We start from the raw sequence: 16320 nt of genomic DNA, 5'->3' as shown, positions 1-16320 counted from the left end.
AATTTGGGTGTCCATATATGTGAACAGAAAAAAGAAAAAGAAAAAAAAGAGTTGACCCACGGAGAGCCTCTTAGATTGTTGATTGTTAAAGGTCTTGTTAATACTTGGACAAATTATGACATCCTGGGCGGTATAATCATCATCTTGTATAGGGCTTCGGAGTTGACGTCACGCCGCAATGCATTGTACATAATTTATCATAATCCCTAGTCAGAGAACTCAATCTACTGTCTTCTGACAAGTTATGTTGACATGGGGTTGTTTAAGCTTACTGTATTACAAAATGTAAACCTAAAGTCAATCCATAGAGGCTTTATATAAGCCGCATTACAAAGAAATATAAGCTTTGTCAAATGCTTTGTCTACTGATGATTTATTGCAGATAAATTGCTACAGTGGTTATGGAGCGTTGTTGTTAGCTGAGCATCTGCATACTAAGGTTATAATACTAATGTCAGGAAGCCAGCAGAGATCATTTTGCTCTCATAAGGTAAAGCTGACTGAAACAAATCCTGATCCTTTATATAGCTGATATTAATAGTCATGAATGGACACATAGATAAATTATGTACAGATCATTTAAATCTCTTGCGCTGTGATATTAAGTCACAGAAACACAGAAAAGAGCTGATTCACAGACCCGAAATTGCTGTTACCCATAAAGCCAATAGGTTCTTTAAAAAAGGATTAAAAATAAAAACATGTGACTGGGTTATTAGATATGCACTCCTGAATCACAGTCCTCATGACACTTTATCAGTGTGTGAAGGCAACACAAATATTTAAGTAATTTGGAGGGACTGTTTTTCTATCCAAATACGCATGACTGTTTTCAAATAGAGGCGCTTTTGGAGCTGTCGTAAAACGTTTTGTGTCCTTATTCAGATAAGCCTTTTGCGTCACAATAACTACAAAACAACTAAATAACAGAATTTATGGCTGTTACAAATCCACTAAAAGAAACGAATTTTTTTTGCCACCGGGATATATCCTCTTTCATTTACCCGAACACGACAAACCGATTAAAAAATTGACCGGCAGAGGGCGCTACAGAACAATGCTTTGAGCTGGGAATGAGCACAAACCCATTCATAGAACATGGAAAAAGAAGAAGCCAAAATAAGAAAAACAGACATGGGAAGAAAGAGACATCATATGTATCATCACACAGCCAAATATTCAAGTATCCTATCATATGAAGAAGAAAATGGACAATTATACACATGGAAAAAGCTCAGAGAAAATCTAGTAGGTGAGATATGATGGAGGGTTTAAAACCATCATCTCTTTTATAGATTTACATGTCTGTTTTTATGAATTGCTATCTATGTTTATTTGTGATCGTGCTTCACATATAGGAGTGTCTGTTGATATTTATGGATTTCATATTTCTCACAGTGTACAGCTACATGTCACAGGTAAACCCAAATACACTGCTATTGATTTTTTTCTCCTCTTGAAAAGTGTTAGTCTTTCCACTGGCCAGTGCACTCAAACACAATCTCTGGTCCTCATTCATCATTTGTCATTAATGGAGATGAGGCTGTGGGTGAAGATGTGAATAATGGCCTTCTTCTCTGTGTCACGGGTAAGTGATCAAAACTGAAGCCTCTAAGCAGTACAAGATAATGTTTGTTTTTTTAAAGCAAACACTTGCAGAGAACAATAAATATCATGTCTATTTATTCACAGTGTTTTCTGTACTATTATTGTGACGTGTAAATAAGCGCTTTATGAATCACTGGTATTTAAGATGCTTATTTGCATCACCTTCTAAAACAGAGAAATGCCCCCGCACCTCCCCACACTGCATCCTCTGTGTTTGTTGAAAATGTTTAGTTGTTTTCCAACTTTTTGTTGCAGGTCAACTGATTAGTAAGCATCAAGTCTGAGAGACAAGTGGGCGTTTTATCTCTTCGGGGAATGAAAAGTCCTGCTCAACAGATGGCAAGTGCTGCATACGAACAGAGACTGCAGAGAACTTACTGGCAACTCAGTGCTGCTATAAACACAACTACCACCTATTCCTTAGTGATACTTCATGCCTTGAGTCCAGCTCAAAGATCAGTAACTATTTTTATTCCTTGCTCAGAATTACTATTGTCAGAAGTGTAGATGAGTTCAAGACAAGAAAGACCAAAGCCATCTCTCTTTTCTGGGGAAGCTTAGGCCCTTTGAAATCTGGATGTGTTCCGAGTCTGATGGCCATTTCTCATCCTTGATGCCGTGGCACACTCAAGCAGTTGACTGAGGGTAGCAGAACCAACATAAACTGATCCTCCAGGCCAGTAGCGCTGTGGGTGTGGAGCTTGACTCTCAGATGGCGGTGTCAGAAAGGAGAATGCTGTCCAAGTTACGGACAATATTGAACAGTCACCACAGATGCCCCACAGGAAACCACAGGAAACCTATCGTACCTGTGTCCATCAAAAAAGTCCTTCCTATGACACCTGAACTACTTAAATTAGCTTTACGCTGTATAGATACATATTTTACATATTTAAATAACACATTAAATACACAGTGGGGACAATACATTACAAAGTGACCTCAACCTTAAGAGGAATCCTAGCAAATCATATGATAATCATTCTTGGTAAATATACAATATGCTGTCATGTGTGTCATGATGGGTTTCTGTTGCATAATTTCCTGTTTCTTTCTCTGTTGTGTGCACCATCCATGTATTAATCACTTCCTGTTTCATTTTGACATTTGTTTAGTCTTACAACACAGTTAGTTATGCTTCCAGCCCACTGTTCTGTTTTACACACTTTTCTGTGGCACAACAGTGTCCAGTTAGCCAATCATGCTCCTCAGTATACACCTCCAGTTGTTTAACTAAAACTTTGCAGATTGTATTGTGATTGCACCTTATTTCTGTGCTTGTGTGGTTTCTGGCCAAGTGCCTCCCACAGTCCAAAGACATACATGGGATCACGTTAATTTGTAATTATAAATTGGCCGTAGGTGTGAATGGTTTTCTGTCTCATTCTTTGTTAGCCATATGAATGACTGGTGAGGCGTTCAGGGTGTAACCTGCCTCTTGCCATTATGACAGCTGGGATAGGCTCCATCAGTCCCCCAAAACAACAACAATAAACCCCCCGTATATTTTGGACAGATTAAAAAATGAACTCTAATTTAAAAAATCCCTGAACAGTTTCATTAATTATCTAAATTTATTGTACTTGTTATGAAAGCACCGGCAATGTCTAAGAGATTTCCAGATAATTCAAGCAACATCCACCCTGTAATGCTGATCTCTGTCACACCTGACATGTCACAACTGAGGTGCTCCCTTATGGCTTCACTCTTCAGACATGTAGGTGATGCATAGGGTCTGACAAATACCGCACAAAGATACAGAGTTATCTACACAGTAAAGACACACAACACAGGAAGACGCACGGTTTCTTTTTCATATCCAAGCTCACTGAACCCAGACGTAGATATACACACACAGCCTTTCAAAGGCCATTTAAAATTCCTCTGGGCCTTTTACTCCTGTGAAGAGGCTTGTGCATGCTGTGTTCAACAGCCTGAAAACATCAGTTGACATCACAAGGCCAGCGAAGAATTCAAACCTAACTCCTTAAATCATAACTGGTAAGAAAGCAGCGGGGCAGAGCAAGCCTGCGTGCACACTGTTTGAGGGAGAGAAACGCTTTAGAGATCTTCTGTGCGGTAATTGATCAATTAGATGCTTATTGGGTGACTAGCTAATTGTTCCATCTCATTTGTACCATGTAATATGTAAATTGTACTTAAATTGGTGTTGCTGGCTGAATACTAATGCAGGTCCTTAGCTTACAATGATATGCTATTTCTTTAGTCAAATGAAAGTAATTTGTAGCTATATTCTGAAAAACCTACATGTCTTGATAATTTAATGCTCATTTGTAACAATTGATTTACAAAAACAGTGCCATGCATACAGACTTTCTAATGGACTCAATAATGTTTAATACACAGTTCATAAAAGATTGAATAAACCATACTTATAAGTCATTAACCCTTTGAGGTCTAAAACTATCCTAACTAACTATCTAACCTTAGCCTATGAAAATCTCACAGTGGTATTTTTTATAATCTTTGGTTCTCTAGAGTCTTGGTAATCTGTAATCAGGACCCTGAAAAGCGCTATATAAATGCAATCCATCATCATTATTATTATTATAATCACCAACCTTCACACATCGAGAGCTGTTCATATTGTTTCCATAAAAGTCTGCTTCAACTTTCTCCAAAATACATGCTTAAGGTAGGGATATCATCTATGATGACTTAGACCTCAGAGGGTTAATGTGTGAAATTGAAATATTCTTAATGTGCTTAGATATAGAAAGAAAAGTACTTGTATGAATGTGTGTGATTGGGTGACTGAGGAAAAAGTGCTCCGGTCTTTTACCAGCCATACAAAAGTAATCTGTATGGCTAGTAAAAGACTGCTTCCACAAACCTGTATATGTATTTGTATATATCTGTATCTGCATCATATATACACTTATATGATTTCTAGAAAGAATTTCTTAATTTGACTTTAACTTCATGTCAGCAAATCGTAAATGAGCAGGAGTGGAAATAAACCTAACCTAAGCCCCAAACAGGTCTTGGTGGGCGTAAAACCCCTTGGATGTAAGTCATCACTGATGACGCCAACCCTAGCACTGAGCTCTAACCAAAACCCAATGTTTGGAGTCAAGCAAAAGGCAAAAAAGCTGTTTTTTGATGAAAAATAAATATTTTTGATCTGTATCAGTGAGAATTATTTTCCCCTGATTGCTAAGACTTTGAAGAACTGTTTTTAAACAGAACAACATTATATATTCTGATAGCATAAGATTTGGATTGGACCTCACGCGGTTAATAACATCTGCTGTTGAATCATTTTGCAATAACGAAGTTAAAAATCTCACATTCAGTGGGAAAAAAGTCTTTCTTTCTTTCTTCTTAAAAATCAAATGATTGTGTTTTGAAATGTGGCAGAACGTAGACCTGGAGTCTGTCAAGTGTCAGCTCATGATACTGATGCCTGTGAACTGCAGATGGAAATAAAATGCAGAGGTGTATAGTGTGTCAGTATGCCGATTTTATGCCATTTCAATGTGAGTCACGCAGCCTGGTTCTTCTGAACTGAGAATAGCTAAGGTGACAACAATCTGAGTTCCCAGAACTGTTAAAGACAGTGACAGATCCAAATGACAGTGTCTGTCAGAAACACACTCAGTCTCTGTCACAATGCTTATCTTCATGACACAAATGCAAGGAACAGGCTGCAACACTGACATGGCACAGGGATCTGTACAAGCACTACTTACTTAAAAACAGAAACTGAATAAATTTGGACCATATTTGTTTGTTCCTTTACAGAGAATTAACAGTTCTTCTCCCCTATTTTATTTATCCTTGCTTCTACTGATGTTTCAAAGGCTTACTGTAGGAGACTAAATATATTGTTGTGACATTATTGTCAAAGTTATCTTTAATTATCAGAAAGAAGAGGTTAAACGTGACTAACATGGACAAGAGGATGCATGCTGGCAACACAGTTTTTCTTTCACCAGCTAATGGCTTGTGTTCATTTATAGGTACCACATCAGTGCCGTCCTGATGTGTTATTGAGCTCTTTAAGGACCAGGCTTCTCACATTTCAAGGATTAACTCTCACAATCTCTTAAACAGTAGCCATGGTGAAAGTAGTGCAGAGATAAAAAAAAAAAAAAAAAAAAGAGGTTTCCATGCCAATGGCGATTGCTTGGTTAGGTTAGCACTGAAGCTGTGAGAACAACTGAAACAGGAGCCTGAAGGTGGAACACCTTTCGTGTTGATAATGATGCTCTGTGTGCATGCAAATGTTTGAGCAATAAGAACAGAACAACAATAACTGTCGGTAAAAAAAAAATGAAGGTGCGTGGATTACAAATTGTGTGGTTGCAGGGTTGGAAGTAGGCAGAAGTAGTTATAGTGAGGTCTCCAGGAAATAAAGATTTGAATTTATGGAAACGTTGCTTTGTGCGTGTGTGTGTGTGTGTGTGTGTGTGTGTGTGTGTGTGTGTGTGTGTGTGTGTGTGTGTGTGTGCACAGCTCCACGTATTACTGATATTATGGTCAGTACTACACAGTCACATTATGGGGGTAGCTCCATTCTTCTTAAGGAGAAGACATGGTTTAAAGCAAATAAGTAATGGTTAAAACTATAGTTTTTGTTTTCCGAACATTAATGTGTGCCAATGTGTGTCCCCTGAAGTCGTGGATAAACGTGTGTGTGTGAGAGAGAGAGAGAGCGAGAGAGAGGGGGCGGGTGGAAGAGGAAGGAGGGATGGATGATAATGTGAAGGGGGCTCACGTGACAAGCTTTTAAATTCCTGTTTCCCTGCAGCGCAATTTGTCAGTCTGAATTGTGTGTGGCTGCTTCGCTCTTGGTACGCATGCCTGCTTATTTTGGACACAGGAGGTACTAGGACTTTCCTGCTGGAAACCTTCAGGCGTCTCCTTGTCCCCTTCATCATGTTGTTATTATAGTTTTCAGTCCGTTTGTGTGTGTGTTTTAATTCCCTCACCCTGCTGAAGGCTTTGAGTTTTTGAGCAGGAGGAGGAGGAGGACTCCTGGCAGCAGAGAAAGCAGTCAGAGAGAAGAATGCAACACCGGACTGCTGCTCAACTGTCATTTCTGCGATAGGGTGATTAAAAAGCTGGAGGAATACAACTGCGGGATACAATAGCACTGAGCCTCATTATTACTGTTTTTCCCCCTTACCGATGCATGGTCACTAGAAAACAAAGGAGAAAAAAAAACGGAGGATCGCGTTGCAACGTTGCAAGTCGGAGATCAACTGCAGAGACCCCCCCAAAAGTCGTCGACGGACAGGGGCTCAACCCCATAACCCGAGGAACCATGTCATCCACGAGATTCAGAAAGGACAAGGAGATCATAGCGGAATATGAGACCCAAGTGAAAGGTGCGGTGTGAATCTGATGCCTGTGTCCGCTCAGTGCGGATTGTCTGTTCTCTCCTCGAGCCCGTTTTAATTGGCTCGAGCCCTGCACCCCTTTCCTCCTTTATTTGTATTTTTAAAATAGAAAAAATTCAAAGCAATATCCTTTATATTGCAAACCTTATAGCACAGATTGACTTCTCCCTCAAGATAACAAGCAAACCGTGACAGTCAAGTAAATGACAAGAGCAGCAGACTATAGTCTTCTCTCCCGTGTGCAAAGGCTTCTGTCATTAATTCACCATCAGCCAGTGGGATGTCTGTAAACTGAATGTTAATTTGTCATCATGTGGTTAGGGTCCAGATTCTGCACGCTTTGTTGTTGCTGGGTAAAATGATCCCTGTGCAAAGGATGGAGGTTGGACTGCTTTTATTATTGCACCTCATTCTTTCTGATTCTTGAGGGGGAAGCCTGTGTTTGGCTTGTTGTGGTTTGTGGTTGGATGATAGACTAATATTTAGGAATAGTAGGTTATATATTATAAATCCATATTCGGTGTGTTATAGGCTAATCTCATATGATGACATGGTGGCTTAGACTGAATGCACATAAGTACCTGCTCACCCTCCCCATGCTTTGCCTTTGATTCCTTGATGGTGCCTGTGGTTTGACTCACTGCTTTCACCTGACAACATGGGTAACACACGCTCTTTGATTGCATGCCAGCCTTTATCTAAAACTCATCCGGCACTATAACACGAGCGTATTAGCATTTGCAGTGCAGTGTTTCTCTCACTGTGTGACACCTAGGCTCAGATGGACTCTGCTGGTTTTGGAGTGGTTCTGTACCATTTAATCCTGATTTAATAATTTAAAAGAAAAAATCAGAGGATAACCAGGGCAAATAGCTGAGGAATGAAGACATCAATTGAACACACAAGCATAGGGTGCTGACCATGATTGACTCTGGGGTTCAGTTTCAAGGCCGTAGGCTCACTGCTGGCACTCTCACTCTCTGTGGTTCCACTGGTGCTAAATGTCTGATGATCACCCTTTCAGTCGTGTACCTGTCTGGACCACTGGATGCTAAGTGTGAGAATCTACACTTGTCACATGGTGTTGAAAGTGGATCAGCGGATTCATTTATTTGTTTTGTTACTTTCAACCATTTTCTAACTCTTTTTTTACTGTTATTATGTTTTTTATTCTTTTGTCTTGTGGCCTTGGCTGATCATTGAAAAAAAAAACTGCTTGTACACAACTGAGCACTTATCTGATTCTCTTGCTTTCCTCTTTACCCAAGACATTTTCTGATAATTCAGGCGTCAGTTTAGTACTGTGACAGAATTGCTGCCGTTTCTTAGATCCAGGCCCTGTCTGCTGCCTCTTTGAATTAGACGGGGCCTTTCAGCTGCGTGAGAAGGAAGGATGTTAATTTATGATGAATGCTGCTTGTTTCTCATTCACAGCTGGTGTGTATCATAGCCTGCAGACAGAGAGGGCTCTGCTCTTGACATACACCGCCTCACAACAATGGTAATGTTATGAGCTGAACCTGGCAGTGAGCGCACGGTAATGAAATTCAGATTGAAAATCGCTCCTGTCTTACTCTGAGTTATTGCTTAATGGCTAATGTGTACATGGCAGAAGGGGCCAGATCATCAGAGTGTCAGTGATGGGTTAATAACACGATGGCGGGGTTGCTTTATTATGTATGAGGGCTTATAGATGGGTGACAAAAAGATCATTTGGCTTCAGAAACAAAGAAGAAACCCCATCAGTAGGTTCACTGTGGCTCAGTACTGGGGTTGCTTAAATGTGACCGGTGCAGGGAGCTGGCATGTCGTATCAAAAGTTAATCTGTTAGAGTGCAACAAACTACTTTGCTAAAATCTTAACTCCTGCTATTAATGAATTCTTGACAACCCTTGAGGCCGGCTGCCAAAGCTGAGGCCTCTGAAGGACCTCTGTGAGACGGGGTTCACTTTGTTCAAGCTGTTCAGCTGGTAGATCTTGCATTAGCATGTCAATAGAGACGGTTCATACACTGCATTTACTGAGGAGTTTGGACTTTTGTAACTAACTGCCGTGTGGTTACTGGACTGCAGCTATTCTTCCTCCTGTTTGCCAGTTTTATAGGCAGTTTGTGAAGTGGGCTAAATCACCAGCAGCTGTCTTGACATTTACAATGGCAGCTTTAGGGATAAACCCATGCTCGTCTGTTATTATGTACACATAAAGGCTACTTTTGGCTGCTCCGTTATTCACAATGGGTCGCTGCAGCGGATAGCTCTGCACCTTTGATTTGGCAGCTTTTTTTTTTTTTTTTTTTTTTACGCCCTTCCCAAGGCAACCCCCAAAGAGTTTGTGTCTCCTTCCAAGATGAAACTGGGATCTTTTGCTTGTTAAGCAAACATGTGAACAACTACACTTTTGAGCCACCGTTATTTTATATACATGTATGTTTTAAAAGCTTTGCAGTCATGACAATCATGAGTTAATTAGCTGGTGGTGATGAAATAGCTTTGAAGCCAAAAATTGAAAGTCAACAGCTGAGCACTGTTTTCACCGTGACTCATTTTTATTTAACTAGTCTGGTGTTTACACACACACTCTCTCTCTCTCTCCCTCTCTCTCTCCCTCTCTCTGTCCCTCTTTCTTTTTGTGTGTGCTTTGACTTGTAGCAGGTCCTGTGTCTCCCAAAATCCAGCTCTGTAATAAATCACTAATTGGATGTCTCGCAGTGCATTTTACCGTGTTGCCTTTATTTGTCAAACTGTGCATTTAAATAATGCTGTCTTCTTGTATTTAACAGCTTAAACTCATGCATGGACAGTCTCTGAATGTCTGCAATGGTGACAGTATTGTTTTTTGTTCGTTTTTTTTTGGTCGGCCCGTCCATCCATCAAATAGTTTTGAACACAATGTCTCTGAAATGGTTTAAAGGACTTTCTTCAAATTTGGTTAATATTCTCATGCACTCGAGGATTAACTGATTTGTAGTTTGGTGGTTTGACCTTTTTGGTCATAACCTGAGAAAGAATTAATTATCAAAAAGATTCACTTGCACGTTGAGTAATATGGGGCTACAACTTTGTATTCTGCCATCTTCAGCCTCACTGAGCAAACATGAATTCACTTACTGCCTTTAATGAGGTTCTTTCAGTGTCTTCTCTTATATGCTGTGTTAGTCTGGACGGGCATGAATGTAAACTGAAACCTGACTGGTTTGCGGAGGCAAAGAAACGTGATGCTTTAATTCTAGTTTCATTTGATTTCTTAGTCTGGTAGCTTATATCCAAAGCGTCATATTTAACCTTTTAATGGTATGATGGTAGTCACTTCCAAGAAGTAACTAATGCCTTGCTCTTACACAAGCATCCGATTCATTACTGACAATACATCCACACACCGAACGGGCATTTAGACAGTGACACACTCACCAATGCTGAGATGGTGAAGTGTTATTGAGAGGAAGTAGAGTTTGAATGTGATGGAGCTTACCAAAGATTGGAACTGGTACCATTTGGTTCTAGTTGTTTAGTTTCCCTTGTCATGAACAGAGGAATTAATGCAAGCATGGTCTCATGGAAAATTTTAGTGGTCTACAGATGTACACAAGGTATGACAGCTCATGTTCATGCGGTACGTTTCAGGTGATTCTGAAAAGGAAGCATGGTTTACCACCTCTCGCTTCAAGTTTCTCTTTGCCGTTTGTTGCTAGCCTCTGCTAGTTTCATTCTACCTGACTGAACACAGTCAAGTTTAGACTCCCAAGCAGAACCTAATGAATACCTGAAAAGAATTTGACCAACATTCGCTACATCGTTTGTTACACAATGTGTTATGAAATATTTTTCTGTGTTTTTTGCAGAGCACAAACCTGTGTGCCTCATTTACAGATCAAGCACTGCATTGCAGTATACGGCAAGGTAATCACACACCTATATGTGTGTAATTGTGTGTGAGGTGTTATGATATATTATTGGCAGTTTAAGGTCAACAATTAGCTTCCAGATTAACACATGTGCTGTTACAAAACAGTTTTCACTGCTTGTGTGGAAATAAGACTTCAGTATGCCATGTGTTATGAAGCACCTTCTAATGAACCCCGAAGTGTTGCTTTGGTTAAACGCTGATGAGAATTCTGTGAGACACTAGGTGTGTCTCTTTTTGTTATTGCCCCAGGCCACAGACAGCTCTCTGCTGAGTGAGATACAAATCACTGTTCTGGTTGCTGTAGCTGAATTTGTTGCATTTGTGTATTGTTTTTGTCAGTCTGAAGATCAGAGTGTATTGTCATCATGCTTAGATTTGGTTAGTTACCTCTCAGCACCCTGCTGAGTAGCATGAGTGTGGCAGGGTGGAAACACACATGTAGGGAGATGAAGAAATGGTCTCACTGAGTCACTGGCTGAGGATCCTCCAGCTGCCCACTTGTTTGGCAAACCTGCTGAGCATTTGCAGAGCAAAAAACATCCACTAGATATTAAGGCTGAATAAAATTTGTGTGGGACAGCTTGTTTGTTGTGTGGTCCAATAAATCTTGGACTTCATTCAGGGTTGGTTTGTTTTCATGGAGTGGCAGTGAATAGTCAAACACACAGCTCATTCGCTTTCTTGTTTAGAGTTAGATAAGATGGTTTGTACAACTCTGTGTATGCTGGTGTAGTGTTAAGATCCCCAGACCAACAGGAGATCACAAACCCAGCTTCAGGGAGGTCACAAGCTCCTAGTGTGGGTCACAAGCCTGGCTTAATGGGCAGGTTATGTGAGGAAGTCTGCCAAATCAAACATGCAGGTCCATGCTCTGTGATGTGGTGACCCTTTGGGAAATGAGAGAGCACCTGAAAGTACCCTCTTCTCTATTTCTATGTATAAAGCTAGTTTAGATTAGCACATAAACTGGAAACAGCTTGGTTCTGTTCAAAACTAACAAAATATACACACTTGTGTCACTACTCATTAATTAACACATCAGATATTCTTTGGGAGGACAGTTTAGCTAAGAGAAGTTAGCGTGGTGCTAATTACTGCACAGATTTCCAAAACACTGCACTACTCCTTAAACTAATCTTCCAACATCCTTTTATGGCAGGCCACCAAGCCAATCTTAGCAATAATTATAGAATCAGCTAATCTCAGTGACAGGCCATGTTAGCTAAATGAGCTATCTCATTAAAGGCACTCTCTTTAAGCTGCTTTTGCTGTGCACCTGCAAGCTGCTTTGCAACCCACATCCACCTACTACTTCACATGTGCTCGTGGAAGAACAAAGCCACGCTGCCACATATATAAATTGCTGCAGATGGAAACAAAATCATTTGTAAATAGTGCGTCTGACTGAAATGTGTTTTATCCTTTCAACATTTTATTGAATAAACCTGAAAAGAAAGCTGAGATTTTCTTTATTTTTTGCATTACTTATGGCAATGACGCTAGTAACATTTAAGTATCATTTGTATCATGGCAAAATGCATGAAGTTAGGCATGTGATTATTATGTGTTGTGAGATTCTATTGCACATTGTGGGTGTCAAAACAATATAGAAAGTGAGAATGTAAAACAATAACTGTTTTACATAAAACACGCTATTGTAGCAGTTGAACTCTAACCCCGGGCATTGTATTTCAGTTGCTGTGCAGTCATACGTGTGTTGGATGGTATATGCACCTCAAACAACACTAAGAATAATGCAAAAGTCTACTGTTTGTAATGACAGATTGTTGAAGTCAGTAATTGTATATAACCCTGTGAATTTGAATCAGTGCATAATTTTGGTTGTTCACTCTATTTGTGTCCATAAGTAAGAAGTACAATATTCAGCACAAACTGTCCACTTGTGTTGCGTTCAGTGAACAGTATAATCATGTCATAATGAAGTTTTATCGTACTCGCTGTCACCAGAGTTTTGCTATAGAGCTTCCTCTTTGTTGACTCTTCTCTCGTCTCTATAAGCTCAGTATGATGAATGCAGCTGCCACTCGTTTAGCTGAGAGTTTGCTCTGTCCGTTTCACGGAAGACATAATCATCCTTTCATAAAATGCCTAACGTCCTGAGCAAAGATTATCATTCACTGCTGTCCCACAGTTTTTCAGTTCACGATGGTGTTGATGAACCAGACAAAGGTCCATTTAAACATGAAAAAGGTTTAATTTCCTTGTTAATGTGATGCCAGTCAGTGCATGATTTCATTTCTCAATTGATTCAGCTCTGAGAAGTATTTCTCAGTTAACACTGTATTACGAGTCCAGCAATGCACAACTGTTGCTTTTGGGAGATAAAAGCATACTGTAGTTGCAGTTTGTCCTCTATTTTCAGAAAGGCACAAACATGTCTTAGAGATCTTTGACGATTGCGTGCAGAATTTCAATGCTCTTATTTTTCTATTTTAAAAATTCCCACATGTCTAACTCAGGCAGTCAGAAAGGTGTGAATGCTGAGACTGAGTGTGTTTGGGTCACTTTGTAAACTCGCATTGCTGTTCCAGAGGTGAGTTATTGCTGATAGCAGTAGTCTTTACAAGAAAAATTTCAACATGCACTTCCTGCCAAGAGACAGTAACCTTAGAAACAGGCAGAAACAAGTTTGTGTAAAAATAACAAGTTTGAAAAAGTCACTAATGAAGTAATTAGTTCGGTTCTTGCCACTGCAGGTTTGGGACCTGTTAGATAACTTTATTCCATATTGGTGAAGCACATGTCCCACAGCAGACTTGAGATAATTAAACAGCGCACCTATTTCCAGCTAACAGAGTGTAGCAGCATAAGTGGCACAGTTTCACGTGCTAATAGAAGCACAAAACTGTGGCTGCAACTACTGGTATTATATTTTTCCAGTACTAATTATCCTGGTAACCTAAAGTATAATTAAACTAAACTATCTTTAAATAGTTTGTTTTGTTTGACCACCAGTCCCAAACTCAGACATTAAGTTTAGAGCTTGGTTTTATGTGCAGACCCTTACTAATTTCAACCTATTTCTTAGTAGGTCATGAGCACATATTGATATTTTTTTCATGATAGCCAGCAAGACAATGAAACTCATGTGTTTCAGTTCTCATGAAATGAATGTTTCGAGACCTCTGAGAGGGGACTAGTCCCCCAGACCACCTTGGAAATTTATTTTTAAAGCAAATATAATATTATTTCTGTGTTTTAATCTGTCATCCATGCCCAGTTGTAGTTTGTTATAGTTTGTACAGTTCCTTAGGCCTCTCTGTAACTTATATTTTTCTTATTTCTTGTCTTCTCCTCATATTTATGTGCTCCTTGTGTATATATGGGTATTTAGAACCGCAAAGTGAACCAGAGTCAAATTCCTTGTATGTGTGTGCAAACTTGGCCAAATACAGATGATTCTGATAACTTATTCTTGTTGCCTAAACCTAACCAAACCGCAACAGAAAGTGAAAATAATCATTTATAGGGTAAAAAGTCATACATTGCTGCAGATTGCAATTTGAATTATGGTGATTCACCGCCGATAGTACCAGAAACTTTTACAGCTTTGATCAGTGTGTGACAGCTCTTCTTCACATGCATACACATAATGAACACAAGGAAAATTCATGTGCTGAACTCAAATCAAGTGATTAAATTGTGTGATTATTCCAGGAACTGTCTTAAGATGGTTTTGTTATTTGCTGTGTCACTTTAGACAAATAGAGAGCAAAAAAATAAAAATGCAGGTATTGCTTGATGTTTTTCTGTGATTGTAGCGTGTTTGATGTCTTGACAGTGAAACACCAAAATAACTCAAGAACTTTGACCTGAAAGTTGCAAAAAAAACAAGGGACTTATTTGGTTGTGGCTCACCAGAGAGTCTAGTTAAAGGCCAAACTAGATGACACATGTCCTCTCAAGTTCTGCCTTTTTTTTTTTTGTCTTCCACTCTCAGTTTCAGCCAGTAAAGAAATGCAATACACTCATGTGTTTGCCTCAGAAGCCCACACCATCCAACGAAAGCTCGGTAATGTTGGAAGATTCCAATCAGTTAAGTTGCCCATTGTCTCAACTGTATTTAGAAATACTCTTTGAAATTGCCTCATCAACTTCATTTTCAGATTTTCTCCACTTGTCAGTGCACACGTGTCTCTTCATTCAATGCTGCCACCTATTCACACCCATCAGATCCCACCTTTCTTCCAATAAGCGTCTCCCCAGGGAATGGAACACGCCCATGTTGCCATGGCGACACCTCTCAGCCTGGTCCTGCAGAGCTGGATCATGGATACAGCAGATGATAGACAGCTCGACTCTGAGAGGGCATGTGTCTCAAGCTTTCAGTTTCCCTGAAGTCTTTAATGATTTCCAGAAGTCTTTAGAGCGATCAGGAAGCCAGGGATGGTTTTCTTTGCTCTTTTTATAAAGCAACAGTTATAGTCTTTTTTTTTTTTTATTGTTATCGTGTGTTTTCTTCAGTTTCAGAAGGGTTAAAAAAGACATTCTGCCCATTCAAATACAAAGTTATTATATCTAGTAATTGTTGCATAGAAAATGTTGATTTCCACAGTGGAGCATTTGACTGTAATAATGCAATGTAGTGGGAAAAAAATGCACGACACGAGGTAATTTGATAGATTCTTTTTCTTTAGAGCTGGATTGATTTTTAGTTTACTAGACAAAACATCCGGTGGAAAATACTATAAACCAGCAGATAATCAGGAAGGATGACTGACAAGTGACATCTTGCTGTAGGATACACCATCAGTTCCTCAGCTATTGATTGGACTCAGCTCCTGTTGTCTTATCTTTGTGGACATGTGCTGCAGCTTGTCTGTGCCGGAGATGAATCAGACGAGATAGAGACATACAGAGAAGAACCTGTGCTGACACTGGGAGCATGCCCTTGTGAATCCAAAATTGTGTTAATCATTAGAGGATTAAAACAGAACAGAAAAAAGGGGGATTAGTTCAACGACTGGAACTTGTATTATGAGACTCTGTGTGTGGGACAGATAGAGTGAAATAAGGTCTGTATAAGGGTTGCATTTGTCTGTTCTTTTCACACAAATTTGTCTCTGCTGTGTAGAGCCCAGATACTGCGGCGCTGAGTTGGGGATTAGAGAAATTTGGCTCAGAGTTGCCTTTGTGTGATGTCTATGTGTGTGTGTCTCATTTTTGTGTGTGTTTTACTGCATGGTGATCTGAACACCCAGGGACATTATTTTCAAAGCGTTTAATAGCTTCTGAGGCTCATTAAAATCTATAATTTATCCAAATTACGTTAGGAGACTCATAGTTCTTGCATCCTCAGACATTTTACCACTGCCTCATGTACTCGCCTGTAATTAACGACAAATAGAACATGTTCACTTTCAAACTTTTTATATGTGGGATTACGTTTTAGTTGTTATGTTACTCTTTAGGGAAATGACC

At 39.6% G+C, this 16320-nt stretch overlaps 1 protein-coding gene across 2 annotated transcripts in view; it reads left to right on the top strand.

The window, feature by feature from the left end:
- The first annotated feature begins 6376 nt into the window (after positions 1-6376).
- Positions 6377-16320, top strand: part of srgap3 (SLIT-ROBO Rho GTPase activating protein 3) — a 57935-nt gene continuing 47991 nt past the window's right edge. For both annotated transcript variants that reach the window (XM_085273999.1, XM_085273997.1), the window contains exon 1: positions 6377-6962. In XM_085273999.1, the coding sequence (XP_085130125.1) occupies positions 6767-6962 (196 nt within the window). In that variant the 5' untranslated portion in view covers positions 6377-6766. The remainder of the gene's footprint in view (positions 6963-16320) is intronic.

This window comes from Mchenga conophoros, linkage group LG5 (assembly GCF_057382185.1).
Source record: "Mchenga conophoros isolate Kocher_MC1m ecotype Shallow Benthic linkage group LG5, M_conophoros_male_GT1.1, whole genome shotgun sequence".
Classification (NCBI taxonomy): Eukaryota; Metazoa; Chordata; class Actinopteri; order Cichliformes; family Cichlidae; genus Mchenga; species Mchenga conophoros.
This window is presented reverse-complemented; position numbering and strand designations above follow the sequence as displayed.